This window comes from Anopheles coustani, chromosome 2 (genome assembly GCF_943734705.1).
Source record: "Anopheles coustani chromosome 2, idAnoCousDA_361_x.2, whole genome shotgun sequence".
Lineage (NCBI taxonomy): Eukaryota > Metazoa > Arthropoda > Insecta > Diptera > Culicidae > Anopheles > Anopheles coustani.
This window is the reverse complement of record NC_071289.1, coordinates 88,515,064-88,530,147: the sequence shown is the minus strand read 5'-3', so window position 1 is coordinate 88,530,147 and position 15,084 is coordinate 88,515,064. Positions and strand designations below refer to the sequence as shown.

At 45.4% G+C, this 15,084-nt stretch overlaps 1 protein-coding gene across 1 annotated transcript; it reads right to left on the bottom strand.

The window, feature by feature from the left end:
* Positions 1 to 783: 783 nt before the first annotated feature.
* LOC131267735 (alpha-tubulin N-acetyltransferase-like) lies at positions 784 to 14,554 on the bottom strand. Its single transcript, XM_058270682.1, has 8 exons — positions 14,427 to 14,554; positions 9,178 to 9,567; positions 7,345 to 7,494; positions 7,031 to 7,275; positions 6,152 to 6,266; positions 5,672 to 5,834; positions 3,572 to 3,615; positions 784 to 1,684 (listed from the first exon to the last, which is right to left on the bottom strand). The coding sequence occupies exons 2-8, from the start codon at positions 9,282 to 9,284 to the stop codon at positions 853 to 855; spliced, it is 1,656 nt and encodes a 551-aa protein (XP_058126665.1). The 5' UTR covers positions 9,285 to 9,567; positions 14,427 to 14,554; the 3' UTR covers positions 784 to 852.
* Positions 14,555 to 15,084: the final 530 nt, after the last annotated feature.

Genomic DNA, 15,084 nt, shown 5'->3' with positions numbered 1-15,084 from the left:
TCAACAACAAACAGCAACATTCGGCATGAAAAGAAAAACCATAAATGAATAGACTCGACTCTCAAGAGAAACTACGCAACACGCCACACCGTAGAAAGGGGGAAGAGTTAACTACCGCTGGAAAACAAACGGAAAACGGAACGGAACAAAATCGAAACATAAGCGTCAACTGTAGAGAAATCTAACCTAATCTCAACCGTGGCCAAACAGTCGGCCACCAAATGCCAAGGCGCAACACAGGAACACAAACCAAACTTAACAACAACACACTTTGCAACAACGCGGGAAGCCAATGTGGATTCCAACGGAAACGCTAGAGGGGAAAACCAAGCACGTTCGCATTCCTCGCAGCTTCAACCGCAGTGTCGACGAACGGAACGTCCCGTCCCGGAACAGAGGGAAATGATGCAGTACGCACTGCTTTGCTTTTCTGTTCTCTTGGTTTACAGTTCATCGCTTTCTATCTAGCTTCTAGTGGTCAGGGTTTTAAAATATCGTTCATAGTCTGTTCTTTCTTAATCTGGTTGTACAATTCTATACCCTTTCAATTACGCCAACGCTTGGAAATGGCCCGGATAAACCGTAAACTGCTGGTGTTTCTGTGCTATTTATTATGTTCAATATTGCTCTTGCCTTGTTTATCGATAAAGAAGTATCAGAAGGAATTTTCAGTTATTTTGTAGCTTTGTAGGGACAAAGGTTACTAAAAACAATCGTAATTAGGACTTTTTTTTAGAACTTTTAAATAATAAAACAGTTGAAATGAACGAGATCAGGGTCTAGGGCTGATAGGGTTATCCGTGGCATTTCTTCTCTTTGGTAACTTGTAGTTCGCTTTAGGGTTTCCTCCCTTTACCACAGCTTATTGTGGTAAAACTTGAGATCAAAGTGACTCCCGCCGTGCTGGCCACTGCCGTTGGAGTCCCGCGAGTAGACCGACTCGTTGTCGTCGGTGTGGCGCCCACCACCAGCAGCATTGCCGATCGGTCGGTTGATCTTCACCGAGCCGAAACCCTCGTTCTGCTCCTGCTCGAACTCCATCTTGCCGCTCGGCATGACGGCCGCCCCGACACCAAACGAGATGTTCTTCAGCCCCGTGTGCTGCTTGCTGTAGCGGGCCGGCTTCCGGCCGCTCCCGCCGATCACCATCCCGCCGATCCCGGCCGCCGACGGGTGCTCCGGCGTTGCCTGCTGGCTGACAGATTGAGGCGATAGAGAGAGCTCGCGATTGCCGCCGACCCCATCCTCGGGCGGCTGCTCGAGCTCGAGATGGTGCGGATGGAAATCGTACGGGTCTGGGTCGGGGCCCGGTTCGGGAATGTCCTCGTACGACAGCGTTTCCGGCTGGTCGGCGAACTTCACCTCCAGTGGAGGCGCATGGCCTTCCACACCACCACCACCAGTGCCAGCGCTGCCACCCCGAGCGGAGTGCAACTGCATGCGTTGCATCTTATCGGCCAGCGGCTCATCCTCGTCCGGGTTGTGGCCGGCTTGATGGTGGAACTGGCCGTGGTGTGGATAGTGCCCCGCATCCCCACCGTCGATGGAGTCCGTCTCGTACTGCTCGGAATGATGCTGCTGTTGCTGCTGCTGCTGCGACTGATGGTGATGATGATGGTGATCGTGATCAGCATCGTGACCGTTGCCGTTAGCGTGCCCGTTGGCGTTAGTGTTAGTAGCGGTGCTGCAAGAACAGATACCGGAGGGGAGGGAGGAAGCGAAACAAACAGATGTTCACGCGCGGCCAAACCAAACTACCGAAAACACTACCGGTGCGGAGGATGATGATTGACGATGATGATGATGATGAAGAGACTACCGGTGATTAGTTTAAGCGGAAAACAAAGCACTGCTTGGGTCCAAACCATCGAAAAACTAACACACTACAGATTTACTAACTGAAGTGTTTGTAAATTTGCCTTTGAAACTCGACAGGTGGAAGAAATAGGGCGAAAAAAGGAAGCAAATGATTGACAATTGAAAAATCAAAAAGAAGATGCTGTTTCAGCACAAAGCAATGAAATTAAAGTAGGAAGGTGATTCCCCGGCAATGTACGTAGAACATCAAGAATGCTAGCCTACTGTAAAATATTTGATGTTGAATCGTCGAACCTCCAAATTGCAAGAAAAATTGGTGAAGTAGATAATTCATCACTTTCTAGGATCCACCAAAATGATAGCTAGCGGTTGAATGTTTGTAGTAGAGACGACCAGTCGAGGGATACAGGATAAGGTAGGCTGTGATCGCTTTTTCGCATCAGAAAACGAGCGCGAATCACAACAATGCTCGCAAAAGTATGTTTTCGACCGGAAATCGATTTTCCCCTACTTTTACCTGCACCCCTCGCCTGGTCGTGTCTACTACAAACATCTATGCGCCAACTATGATTGCGGTGGATCATAGAAAGCGACGAATTGTCTACTTGACCAATTTTTCTTGCCATTTAGAGGTTTGACGATTCAACATCAAATGCTTTACAGTAGGCTAGCATGGTTGCTAGGTTAGATGTAAAAAGCTGTAACAAAAAATGTAAGAAAATAAACAAAAAACAAAAAAAAAAAACACGAGTGTAACAGGCCAACGATGTGCGAATAAGTTTTATTGCTTTCTTTTCATTGAAACAAATAAATAAACGAAACGAAGGCAAAACCTCTGTCCTTTTTCGAGTGTACCGCGCGAGAAGAAAACTTAACGAGCTGGTGTGATGCTAGACGAAATTAAAATAAGGATAGTTATTAGCGACAAAAAAAAGAGGCTTAAATCAACGGAACCGTCTGGCTAAAGCTTGTTGTTTTTCAATTGCAATCGCATAATAGAAGATGCAATTCTTGAATGGATACGATGGGTCGATTTTTTTATCGTCTAGAGCAGCAGTTCGTTTCGAATCAAAACAGAAAATAAAACCATTATCGCCAATTTCGTCATCACTCTGACACGGGGCAGGAGGTTGTCGTTTGTCCACGTGGTCGGATAATGCGTCCGTGCGTCCGGCAACCGTACCCGATTGCGTTTGTTTATGTCTAGATCGTTTAACGTAAGTGTGCAGGTATCGCAGTGCGTCCGAGGGAGACGTTGTTTTTCTTCTTTAATTTAAATAAACATATCTAATCCACCACGGCATTGTTGGATGGGTAGGATGGTAGTTGCTAGTTCAGTGCAGCGCGGGCTCTTTACGTAAAGTTCCTGCAAATGAAAGTATGGAATGAAAGAAAAAGAAGAAGGGAAACAGAAGAAAAGAATAGAAAATGAATGCGAACGAAGAACCAAAATTAATCCATTACGAACTGATGGCGAAAAGGTAAGCACTAATTAATGAACAATCTAAAGTATATGTTGTAGAAAATGACACGAACGAACATTACTTCCACAAAACAAAGCTCAAGCCCATCTTCAATGAGAGAGGTGCATTTTTGGTAAATTCAATGAGAGAGGTGCATTTTTGGTAAATTAATGTCTTAATTTAAAGAGGGCGTCCTGTTGCCTCGAAATTATCGCATAACCTCCAATATAACAGTGAGGGTGAGGGGGGCGGGAATGTTTTCGTCCTAAGTCCTTGTGCGCCATATTTACCTGTTCGGTTCCGTTGATACTGTCGTAGGGCTGTTGTGAATTATCTGTAAAATAGAGGGAAATATTTTAATTCCAAGTTAACTCGATGTTTAGAACAGTTTGATTCCCATGCATTTTTTGTTTGTTTTGTGCCTAATGGAGGCGCATGATGTTTCACACAGAAAGAAATAAAAACGAGGATAAATTTCCCTTCAACTGGTTCGATTAGGATATAAAAAATATTTGCTTGTTTTAGACACGTGATCTAAATGACACGATTCAAGTGCTGCAGGGTAGCGTGTTGTAAAAGTAGTGTTGTTAATGTTAAAAAATAAACGCATTGATTCGTTTCTCGTTTCTCACACGAAGAAGGTCAGGAAAGCGTAAAGGTTGAGGCAGAATTTACATTCAACAACCGTCAACCCGTCCAGTGAAAGTGAATTTCACTCCTGTCGCATATCCCTGGCATTTACATTCCCAAACACGGGTCAACCACGGACCGCTCTGCCAACTCGTCGAAGTCAATGTCGTTGCATGCGGAATCGAATAAATATACCGCGTTGCATCAAAGCAAAAAACAGGGCAGAAGTTGGAGGGAAATAAGGGCATCCGTTTCAAAAATGGCCACCGTTCCAAGTTTGCAACCACCAACGGTAAGGATTGCATGATGAGTGGCACTTTTCATGTCAAACGGGACGAGGTTTTTCCGCGCGTGTACGAGGATGGACACTGGTCCTTGTTTTTGGTTCGTGGTAAGATTTGTGCTCCGTGATTGCACATACTTTCCAATGTAAATTAATGCAACATAAAGAGATGTTATTATTTTTTAGATTGGGACAATGTATTGGAAATAAAGTTATCATTCAAATTCCCCTACATCGATTGTGATCATTTTCAACTTCGTTTTCCTCCTTCGCAAACTTTTAACGTGGTCATAGACCATCCAATGCAATGCCATCTTCGCATGCAAAACCAAATTGAGCAATCATTGTTGCCAAAGAGCGGGTGAGCCTCAAACCTGACGTGCAAATTATCCTTCACCAACTCCGTGCCGTGAGCTATAATTTTCCTTCCTTCATCCATCGGAATTTCACCCACGAGGGGTTTCGTAGCTTCATGCTTTCGTTCAAGATTTATCGGTCCGGAGAAAGCAAGTACCCGGTTGTCGGAAACTAATCGCACCTAGTAAATCGTATCAAATGCATTCGAGCGCAATAAAGCCAACGATCAGTGTAATAGACCGTCCGGGACCTGGGCCTGCCCGGAAATCCGGAGGGAAGCAAACGATAGCGATCGATCGTGGATTACCTCCGCTCTTGTTGATGGAATCCTCCAATAGTGGTAGTAGTTGGAGGGTGTTAGAAAAACCTTGGCCGTTCTTATCGCGAGGAAAACAGAAACGGAATGCACATGCAACGGAATTACGTGCCAAACATTACAGTTTTATCCTACTTGGGATTGTAAATTTCTCTGTGCCGAGTTATAAGAAAGTGTTCAACTTGTCAGTGAGACTATTTAAAAGTTTGGAAAACAATTTTTGCATAAATTACATTCAACAGAAGCGTCGTTAGAAAAATCACAACGAGCCATTCCCTTTCCGAATGAAAGCTAGCGTGTTAACAAACGGTTAGGTTAGTGGTTTAAACATTCTCGACAAAACCCCACCGGATGAGCTAACTTTTTGTCCTTTCGACCCTCTTTTACCCTCCATTCTCGGTTGACACATATTGCGGCAAAAGTAATCTCCAAGAATACAAAAAGGCCGGGTCGAGGAGAAAAGCACACGACGATTAATGTTTGAACTTTCTGGCATAGTTTTCACCAACACGCCGGAGGGGGGAAAACCCTACTGATAACATCGCGTTTCGCGCAGGACAGTGTGTGGCCAATGCTGCACATTTCACCCTGCGCTGGATTATTAGTGTCACTCTCTAGTGAAGCCAAAAGCCAAAAGCCGTTAGAATGCAGAACGTTCGCTTCGGTTTCACGAAGAGACGAATCCTTCGCGGTCACGCCACGAATGGGACGCCAAGCACGCCAAGCACGTGCGGATCGTGACAGGATTCAGAACGGGAACGGTGGGATGGTGTAGCTGTGTGTGTGTCATTAGAGCGCAATTACCTGGGCCATGCTGCAAGTGGGCCGCTTGGCAGCGTACCGACCGACGGGGGGCTGGGCGACGACCGGCATCGGGGCGACCGGGGAGCGTGTCTGCGAGGTGGACCGGCGCCTCTCTTCGGCGTTGGTCGTCGTGAATGTCGGCCCGAAGAGGTTCGTGTTAGGACTGCGTGTGCGGAAATGGAGGGCGGTGGGGTTTGTATGTGTGTTGTTGAAGGCGATTTTTGGGATCAGCGATGACGATTTAAATCGATCAGTTAACAGGGGGAGGGAGTTGAGGGAAAGGGTTAGAGATACGGCGGAGAAGAAATAGAAGAGGTTTGAATTAATGAATTTAAGATTAGTATCCGTAAATCCCCGTCCTTAGTTTCCCGTTCGTTAACATCCGCTACCAAGAGGAAATTCCTTCAACATTAAGAAAGATTAATTTTTTCCTCATGTTAAAGCAAGAAACTATGCAAACCAACCAAAAACCACACCTACCTAGCGGTGATGTGCATACGGCGGCCATCGATATCGGAAGAGTTTTGCCCGTTGCTGGCAAAGAATCCCTCGTACACGACGAAGTTGTTCATCTGTGGAATCTTCTTCGACAGCCCTGGCGATGATGAAGTGTGCGCAGTCGGAAAACGAAAGAGAAAACGAGTCACGTTAGTGTTCGCGAATGGTTGGCCAGAGGGTTGGTTAACGAAGGATGTGGATACTAGCGTAATTTGTTCGCGTGCTTCCTTTCCTCGATAACGATATAGTTATGTTGAGTTCGATCGTAAAGCTGGCAGGTTTTACCTCGCACTAGATATACCAAGCGGGACTCTTTTATCCCAATTATCCTTTTTATCATAAGTTGTTTCTTCATTAGTCATTGGTGGCATAAGAATTTAAACTCTTTCGTTTCTGCTACCTTATTTTAAATTAATATTCCAAGCGTAATAAATATTTTATGCTGAATGTTTGCTTAGGCCTTGAGAATTCTATCTTTACGTTTCATTTATACTTTACTGTTCAACTTTTCCTTCTATAATCGAACAATCTTGGGGAATAAAAATAATGCAACGGCGCTACAGAAAGCAAAGAATAACTTGAAAGCTTCTCTAACTTCTCTACATCTGTGACCGCTTTAGTGTTCCGGGATATTTATTCCTTTTCGCAGTGCTCGCGCCGGGCGTTTTTTTTTTGGCGTGCCAACCATAAACCCTGCAATGGCTCATCGCGTGACTTAAATGGCTCCGGGTGGAACATGCCCGAGGCCCGAGGCGGAACATCCGGAAATAGGAAGCAGACGAACAAACACAAACGCAGCTCGACCGCGAAAAAGATGATAGAGGCTTGCGATAAAAGCCCGGCTACCACATCCGTCCGTACCGTAGTGTTTCTGCAGAAAACCGAGCAACTTCTCCGACGGCCGGTCGATGGCCAGCTCCTCGGGGCGTATGTTTTCCTCGCGCAGCATATGCTCGAACAGCTCCCGGCCGAGCCCGCCGCGCTGGCGCGACTCGTGCACGTAAAAGTCCAGCACGCACGGGGCCGTCACGTTGACCGTCTCGCCGGACGGATCGAACACGTACAGCGATTTGCGGCCCACCTTCAGGATGCCCACGACGAGACCGCTGGGGGAAAAAAAGCAAACGGAATGAATGACTTGGTTTGGTCCGGTTTCGCTCCGGTGTTATCCATACTTTTTGTCGTTCGGCTCGAACATCAGGTAGATGTGGTGGTCGGAGTTGCGCAGCTTCTGGGCCGTGGTCACCGGCACCGAAAGGCCCTGGGCCTGCGCCGACATCGTGCCGATAAAGTTAATGATCTCGGAAATCTGGGCGGTGGCATCGCTGCGTAGGAAAAACGAAAAACCAGAATTGGAAGAAAAAATTAGGCTGAGTTGATAAAAGGGAAGGGTCTACCTTAAAATTGATGAGAACGCCAGGAAACCATTCCAACAGCGCAGTAATTATCAAAACCCGGGTTCGGGGGGACGAGAATGGGGAAGCAAAGCTGGTCGAGTAATCGAATTTTGATCACCCTTGGCGTGGGGCCGGATGAGAAAAGGTGGAAAACTAACACCTTTCCCACCCCGTGGCAAGTGCTTCCGGCGGCCATAAATCATGCCCGCGCAGTTGGTGGCGTTGTTTGGCCATCCGTTTGATTGAACTCGAAATCGAAACCGAGCGCATGGGTAGTGTTTTTATTTTTTGTTGTACAGTAATTTTACAACCCGACCGCGAGCTCATCGGAAACGTCGCTCGCATGCTAATGCTCATCAGGCAGAAATCGAAAGGGGGACTGGGGGCCACTTCCGGGAAGGAGGGCATGGGAGCAGGTGTTGACGTGTTGGCGCACGGTTCTTTTCCTTCCATTGATTAATGGAACCCGGCGCGAGGAAGCTAGTTTTGGAAAATTGACGACCCGAAAAGCGGACCACGACATTCGTTAACGGCCGGGAATGGCGAAAATTATGTTGTTCGGAAAGTACGTGACGCTAAGGTGGTCACAATATACTACAATGAGTCGCGTCTTTGTAAGGCAACAGGGCAATTTAATGTAGTTCAATGTGCTATTAAATTCCAAGAAAAGCCAAACAGTTACAATCAAAGGGGGGAAAAATGGAGGCGTTTCTTTTCCGTCTGCATCATACCAATTAATTATATTTTTTATTACCAAAACCCAATTTCAACCCCCAGGGGAAAAACACTGTGGCAATAAACTATGGCGTCCTCCAGACGACATTAATTCGACAATGTGCAAATTTGTCAACGGTGTTTATAATTTTGACGATCATAAACCATAACGGACACAATTGGGCGTAACAATAACAAACAATCGAATCAAACAATCGAGGCCTCTAGGGGCCGTTTTGTGGATATAGTTTCTGCCCACTTTCGGCCCACAAAAGTCTCACGGTATCGTGGACTTGGCTTCGAAAGCACTAATTTCTGATGGTTCCATCGTAAATCTGTTTGATTGGGATTGGGAAACGTTAACTAAAAAAACCCAATATGGAATGAGTTCGAGATAAATTGACTGAGGCAAAAGTATTTAAAGGCGGTTTCCGGAACCATAAAGGTTCATTTCGAACGAATCTGAAAATGTGCCCAAAAGTCGGTAAGAAACTGTAAAATTGTTATCTGAACTTTCTGCAATGGAGGTAGCCTTAAAAAATTCTTTTTAAAAGCATTCAAAACTAAATTAAAATCAAATTGTTTCTGGTAAGTGAGATCTGGAAAAAAACTAATTTTTGTCATCTTTTAAAGTTTTAAAAGGTTTTAAAAAAACCTGGAAAAAATCTTCTAGTCGAACAAAAATGTTGGGTGAAAAGAAAAACAAGCAAATGAATGTTAAAATATCTTCAAGAAATTGGAAAATTTTCAATAATCCCTTCGACTGACCTACAATGGAACCTAAGGAAGTAATTTCCATGTCAAAGTGAAAACACAGACGTGGGTATAATTGTTCACCACGTGTTTTTTTTTTCTTTGGAGAATACAATTATCGTAACACATATGAGAACTACTTACAGGGCAACACGGCGGGACTGTGCGGTAAAACCGGTCGGTAGCAGCGAGTTGTTTATCCGGACGATCCGCGACCGGAACAGGGGATGCATGTTGAATCGGAACTCCATGGTTGCGCCGGAATGTTTTCAAACGCGACACAAATCACTTGCAATTCACCAGGGATTGTCCTCTTCGTCACACGGATTTTTATTCTATTTCACTAATTATTTTTTCGCACACTGCATCAAATATCACGGGAAGATAAGAACGAACACTCTACGTTGTTTAGGAAAAGTTTCACGTAATAAATAAGTAAAAAGTAATATCACGACGAGCCAGCCCGGTAACTCGGTTTGTTCCTTCTATAAACGTCTCAATATCGGTACTCGTTTCACTAGCGACAAATTGGAACTGGAAGAAGAGATGAAAAAACGGAAAGAAAAATTGTAACTACAGTGATTTGGTGGGGGGAAAACAGGAGGAAAAACCCTCAAAGTTATTAATGGTTGGAAAAATGAGTTTTCCTCAGGGTGCCCCCCTTCGTTCGGCGGTGGAAAGCGAGCCTCCGTCGCTTCGTCTGTTAGTTGGTCGACTGACTTTACGACCAACCACTCGGAGCAAAGGAAATACAAGGGGGAGAAACCGATTTGGTTTTGCGGTTTGGCGCTCTCGGTTTCGGCCGATGGGTTTTGGCACCGGAGCCGACGGAGGAAAAAACGGGGCAAAAAGGAAAACGACAAACCACACGCGGAAGGAAGGAAATGGACTACCGTTTGCCGCCAGCACTAGGTAGGAGTACGTTGACCTAAGGTTTTCCTCGCTGCCCAGGCCCCTGCCACGGCTGGTGGGGGGGAGAAAATGAAGAAACCATTTTCCACCAACGACGACATTCATGAATATTTAAACCATCGATTTCAATCAACACCAAACCAGCGTCGGTCACGTTTACTATTTTTCTATTGCCACAATTTGACACACGATATCCTCTTCCGAATCCGGGAGTTCATCAAACTTCTCCTCGTTCGAATAAATTGTCCTTGCAGTACATTATCGACCGATTGCACCGTAAGTGTCATTTCACCAATGACCGGAAGCAGTAGCATAAAGAAGCTTTCTTCACAACCCTCCACAATTGCTTTAAAGCCAAAGTGAGTCCAATATCACCAGCTGGTTTGATGGGTTAATTACTTTTTTCTTTTATTACAAGATGGTACTGGCCGCGGATTACGGTTGCACAGCTGGTAGCAGAGGAAAAAGGGAAAGTTTCAAGTTACGATTGAAGCTCATGAAGGCGGTAATACGAATGATGCAATGATTTCCACACGAGTAAGCCAAGGCGAGACGGTTAGCTTTTTTCCCTCACAATGCCACAAACGGACGGAAAGACCTTTGGAGAGAAATGGCCGTACAGTAGGAAGCAATCATATATATTCGTCTTTTCACCATGTTATACGTGCGATAAGTGAAGCAACTTTATAGCACTTTCAACGGTTATAGGGGGTTCTTTGCTCAAGAGAACTCTATAACGATTTTTTTTCCATCGAAATTTCCCATTAACCCAATCAATATCTAAACCTAATTAAACCATCTCTCTCTTGCAAACAAACCAACGGAATATCAAGTTGAAGGAATTTCCTCCCACCGAGCTGGAAAATATCTAGCTGACGAATGGGATTTGTTTGTTTCCCTTCGCCTCTAACTTTACGAAAAAAAAACGACCACCGCGGGTGTTACCCCACAAATGAATGCTCAGGCTTTTCTCCCTCAAAGCAAAGTTTTGGCACCGTTGCTTATTTTTCCTCCGAATAAAATCCGGGGAAAACAACATCGATCGATGGATCGACCCCAAGTGTATATTTGAAGAAAATAAACCACTCAACGCTGGGAAAAAAGAGTGCCTGAAAAGGGAAACACCTTAAGGAACGCCTGGCACTGAAATCTCCAAATCCAAGCCACGATCGATGGCGATGGATATGTTAATTAGTTTGGCAGGTAGAAGAAATCATAAAAATGTGTTTGCTTCAAGCTGGCCGACGCTTGGTCCGAAGCGCAATAAATAGAGGGGTTGATGGAGCCTTTTGCCCGGTGGTGTGAGGACTAATTGTTGTCGTTGGCAACTGGCCCAATCGTCGATGCCCTCCTGCAGGCGCACAGTAGGAAGGTGTAGCTTCAGAATGCGTACACTTGCCGAGGCCTATAAACGCAGTCAAGAGTTTGCTGCGGCTCATCATCGCTAGAGCACGGTGTGTTGTCTATTCTAGTGCCAGCAGGAGTTCCGGTTCTTGTACCACCGGAGCTGGAGACGGCGGGGTTCTCGGGCAGAAAAAACAACTCCACTTTCAGTCCCGGCCCTTTCCAAAACACCGGCGAAACGAGGTCATATTTCGGTCTGCATAGAGCAAGTTCAACCGACCGTCGTCGAGTAGACCACGATAGCAAAAGGGGAACCCAATAGTCCCTCGGAGGGTCGTTGGCGTATTTCCCGAATTCAGGACACCTAGGTTTTTTGGGGTTGATGTTTAGACAGTGTTCGTGTGTTGGATCAGGAGCACCCCGCTCGAAAGAGATCACCGTCGGTTCGTTTTTTCCTTCTTCTAACATGATTTTTAACTGTGCCAATGGGTCTGCAAATCTGGTTCAACTCGAATGGGCGAATGGTAAAGTGTGAAACGGTCACACTGAACGTACCTCACACAGTACCACAACAATAGTACAATGTCTCATCGCTGTGGGATGTGTTGTGGTGAAGCAAAAAAGGAAAAAAAAAGAAAATGCCACCCACTAGCGGAGATATTAGAGTCGCGCTTCTCCGCGCCTGTTTGTGTTTGCTCAGCGATCCGAGACGTCTCCCCGCGTTCGGCTTGACGGAGCGCCACGGAACTAACTGCAACCTGTCGCGTCATCCACCTTTCGCGATGCCAACCTGTCGTTGGCTGCTGCACCGTACCGGAGCCGCCATTTAAGGCCGCGGCGTTCCAGCTGGTTGCCCGGTGGGACTGATTTGATGCAAAGAGTTCAGAAGAGTTCATACCGGTTGCCAAGACTTTCAAGATGATGCGAAAAATAAGAGCCTGCTCAGACTGTAAATGGTGAATCGGCTTGTAAAATGTTTCATCGCCAGCTTGATTGCACTCGGTGAAATCCAATTCTAAATAAATCCTTTGTCCTGGAAATTTTCTTCAGCAATTAATGCCAATGGAAACCAGCAAACACAATCTGAGCTGTAATCTGAGCTGCCAGACATTTGACGAAGAGCTATTTTAAATGCCAATTGAATTTGTTAAAAGAAAGAAATTTAATTGCTTCTAACTCATAAAAATATCCTAAATTAATTGATTTCTTTATAAAAGAAACTTTAAAGTTTACTTTGAAATTTATACACCCTATCCTAACAGTTCCGGAGTATTGCTTGAGCCATTCGTTAGAGATATTAATTGAATATTTATTTCAGTTCCAATTCCATCCATCACAACGAACCATTAACATACATAAGTTGGTGGATTCCATGATCCCTTAGCACCCCTATTTTCTGCCCGCTTATTAGAGAACCATCCATCATATACTGTTTGCCCTTTTTTTGTTAGTCCACTAGTGTGTGGTATCAGTATTTGCGTGGCAAAATCTTAATTGCGTCCAACGGTAAATGAGCGCGGGGAAAAGATTTTTACCGTACTGGTAACGGCCTAGTGGCGGGCTGGTTCGTGGCCATTTCTGCTTGAATCCGCACCCAAGATGGGCACAGTTTCAGTCGGTCTTCCCGATCGGGGGAAGCAACGGTAAAAGAAAATCTTCACCAACACAACCACACGTTGGACGATATTGGGGTTTGTTGTGGTTGTTTTTTCTTCTCCAGTGATGAAATCATCTGTGAGAATGCGAACGCGAAGAAGCATGGGAGGAGTATGCGGTTTACTTTTCATTTCATCTATGGCCGAACTCCGATTTCTGCAGGCAGAGAAATTTCCTACGTGAGGAAATAGTGTTGTTTTGAAGCGGCGATGGGAAAAGGGTCTCGCACATCGCATTCGTTGTTATGGAAAATTATTCCACGGTGACTTTTCAAAGCATGCTCTTGGTTTCCTTACATTTTTACACTAAATTGAAACAAGACTGCTTCGATCGAAATTTGTACGTTTCGTTTTTGCTAATGTTGGCTTAAAAGCCTATGGGGTGATCTCTGATTACTTCCTTCGTCGAAATCCGTGACAACAAAGTTACCGGCAGACACGTAAGTTTTACAAATTTGCCCTCCTTTCCTCTTCTACTCATCCGTCTGTCGGCTGTATTACAACGACATGGTGATTTATAGTAGCTCCGTTTGCGCAACACAAATAGTACAACGTACTGCAAAGCTTCCGTGGGCAAAATGGAACATTTGCGACAATTCTCGCCGGTTGTCCAACTTCTACCATCATCGTCACGACGTTCAGCGTCTTTTTCCCTTGCTCGATAAACAGCAACTACATCGCGACAGCCGGGCGAGGTATGAATACCGGTGGGGAAGCATATTTATTTTCCCCTTCACGGTGACTCCTTTGAATATGAGTCACCGTCGTACTTTGTGTAGCTCACATACTCGGGTGAAGTCATCGAAGGCTTCCCTTTGGCTGATTGAAACCCGATTCCTTTCGTCCTACAAGGAAGAAGATTGGAAAAATATAGAAGAATCCTTGGGGCTTCGACGCAGTTCAAAGGCCGGTTTGCAGAAATTTTAAACCATGTTTGATTCCTCAGTAACAATATTGCAATGAAGACATACAAAACTCGAACCGGTCACACTAAACCACAGGATACGTCTAACAGGGAAACGCCAAAAACTAAAAAGGATTCAAGCTGCTACCAGCTGGGAAGGGGATTTTCACGACGCCGAGTTTTTCGCCCGCACCAATGGGTTTTCCGTCGTCTTAGCGCCCGGTTTCCTTTGGTTTGCTGTTTTCTTGTTGCGTTTGTCGTTGTTGCTCTTGTTGTGGCAACAGGGGAGCCCGTATCGCACCACCGAGAAAGCACAACATCCACCGGAATCAACACAACACACAGCGGCACAGAAACACACGACGCATTCGCACAGAACACACCGACGTTGCGACACGCGATTTGGTCGGGCAAAAAAGTAAATAAAATAAAGCTGGACTGACAATTCGTGGGTTGCTTCGATGGTTGCGATAAAATTTGCCCTCCTGGCAGGGGAATTCGTTCGTTTCGTTGGTGGTAGTGGCAAGAGTTACTGCACCCCCTTAAGGGAAAGTAATTGGAAGTACAGCTAGGCGCACTTAAGGTACGGTTACAGGCTTTTTGTTTGTTTCTTGCACCGTCCGAAGGATTAACTGCATAACACTTCACAGCTTCACGCGAGGTCACTTTCAACGGCTTCCATATGTACTAAACGAGGCAAAACAACAAAACACCACCACAACCGTGCAGCTCGCGAACAAACGCGGCGATAACTAACCTTTCCGTGGGACGGTCGATTACAATCTGATCATAAAATTCCGCGGGCCACGTTCACGAACCACACGCCAACAAAAGGCAACCGGAGAAAGAGAGATCCGCGGTTATTGAGCGAGATTGTGTTTCGTCTCCCGCTCAAAGCAAACCATGCTCCACGTTTGCTTCGACTAACATTTTTCAAACGTGTCGCTGTGTTCCCCCTGCACTGTGGGACGCCTCGATACAAAATGGGGAGAGTTAAATATTTTTTTCTACATTTTAAATTTTGCTAATGTATGGTGGGAACTATGTCATGACATTATTGGAATGATTCTTCGTTTTTTTTTATATTAAAAATACCATGCTGATAGGACACTGGTGGCATCCCTCCAGTATTGCTCCACTCGGCCCAACTACCTTCTTCGGGACTACGAATTGAAAGTTTCTGTGTTTTGAATTGATCGGAGGTTCTTGATTTGATGGCTAGACATTTGTTCCTAC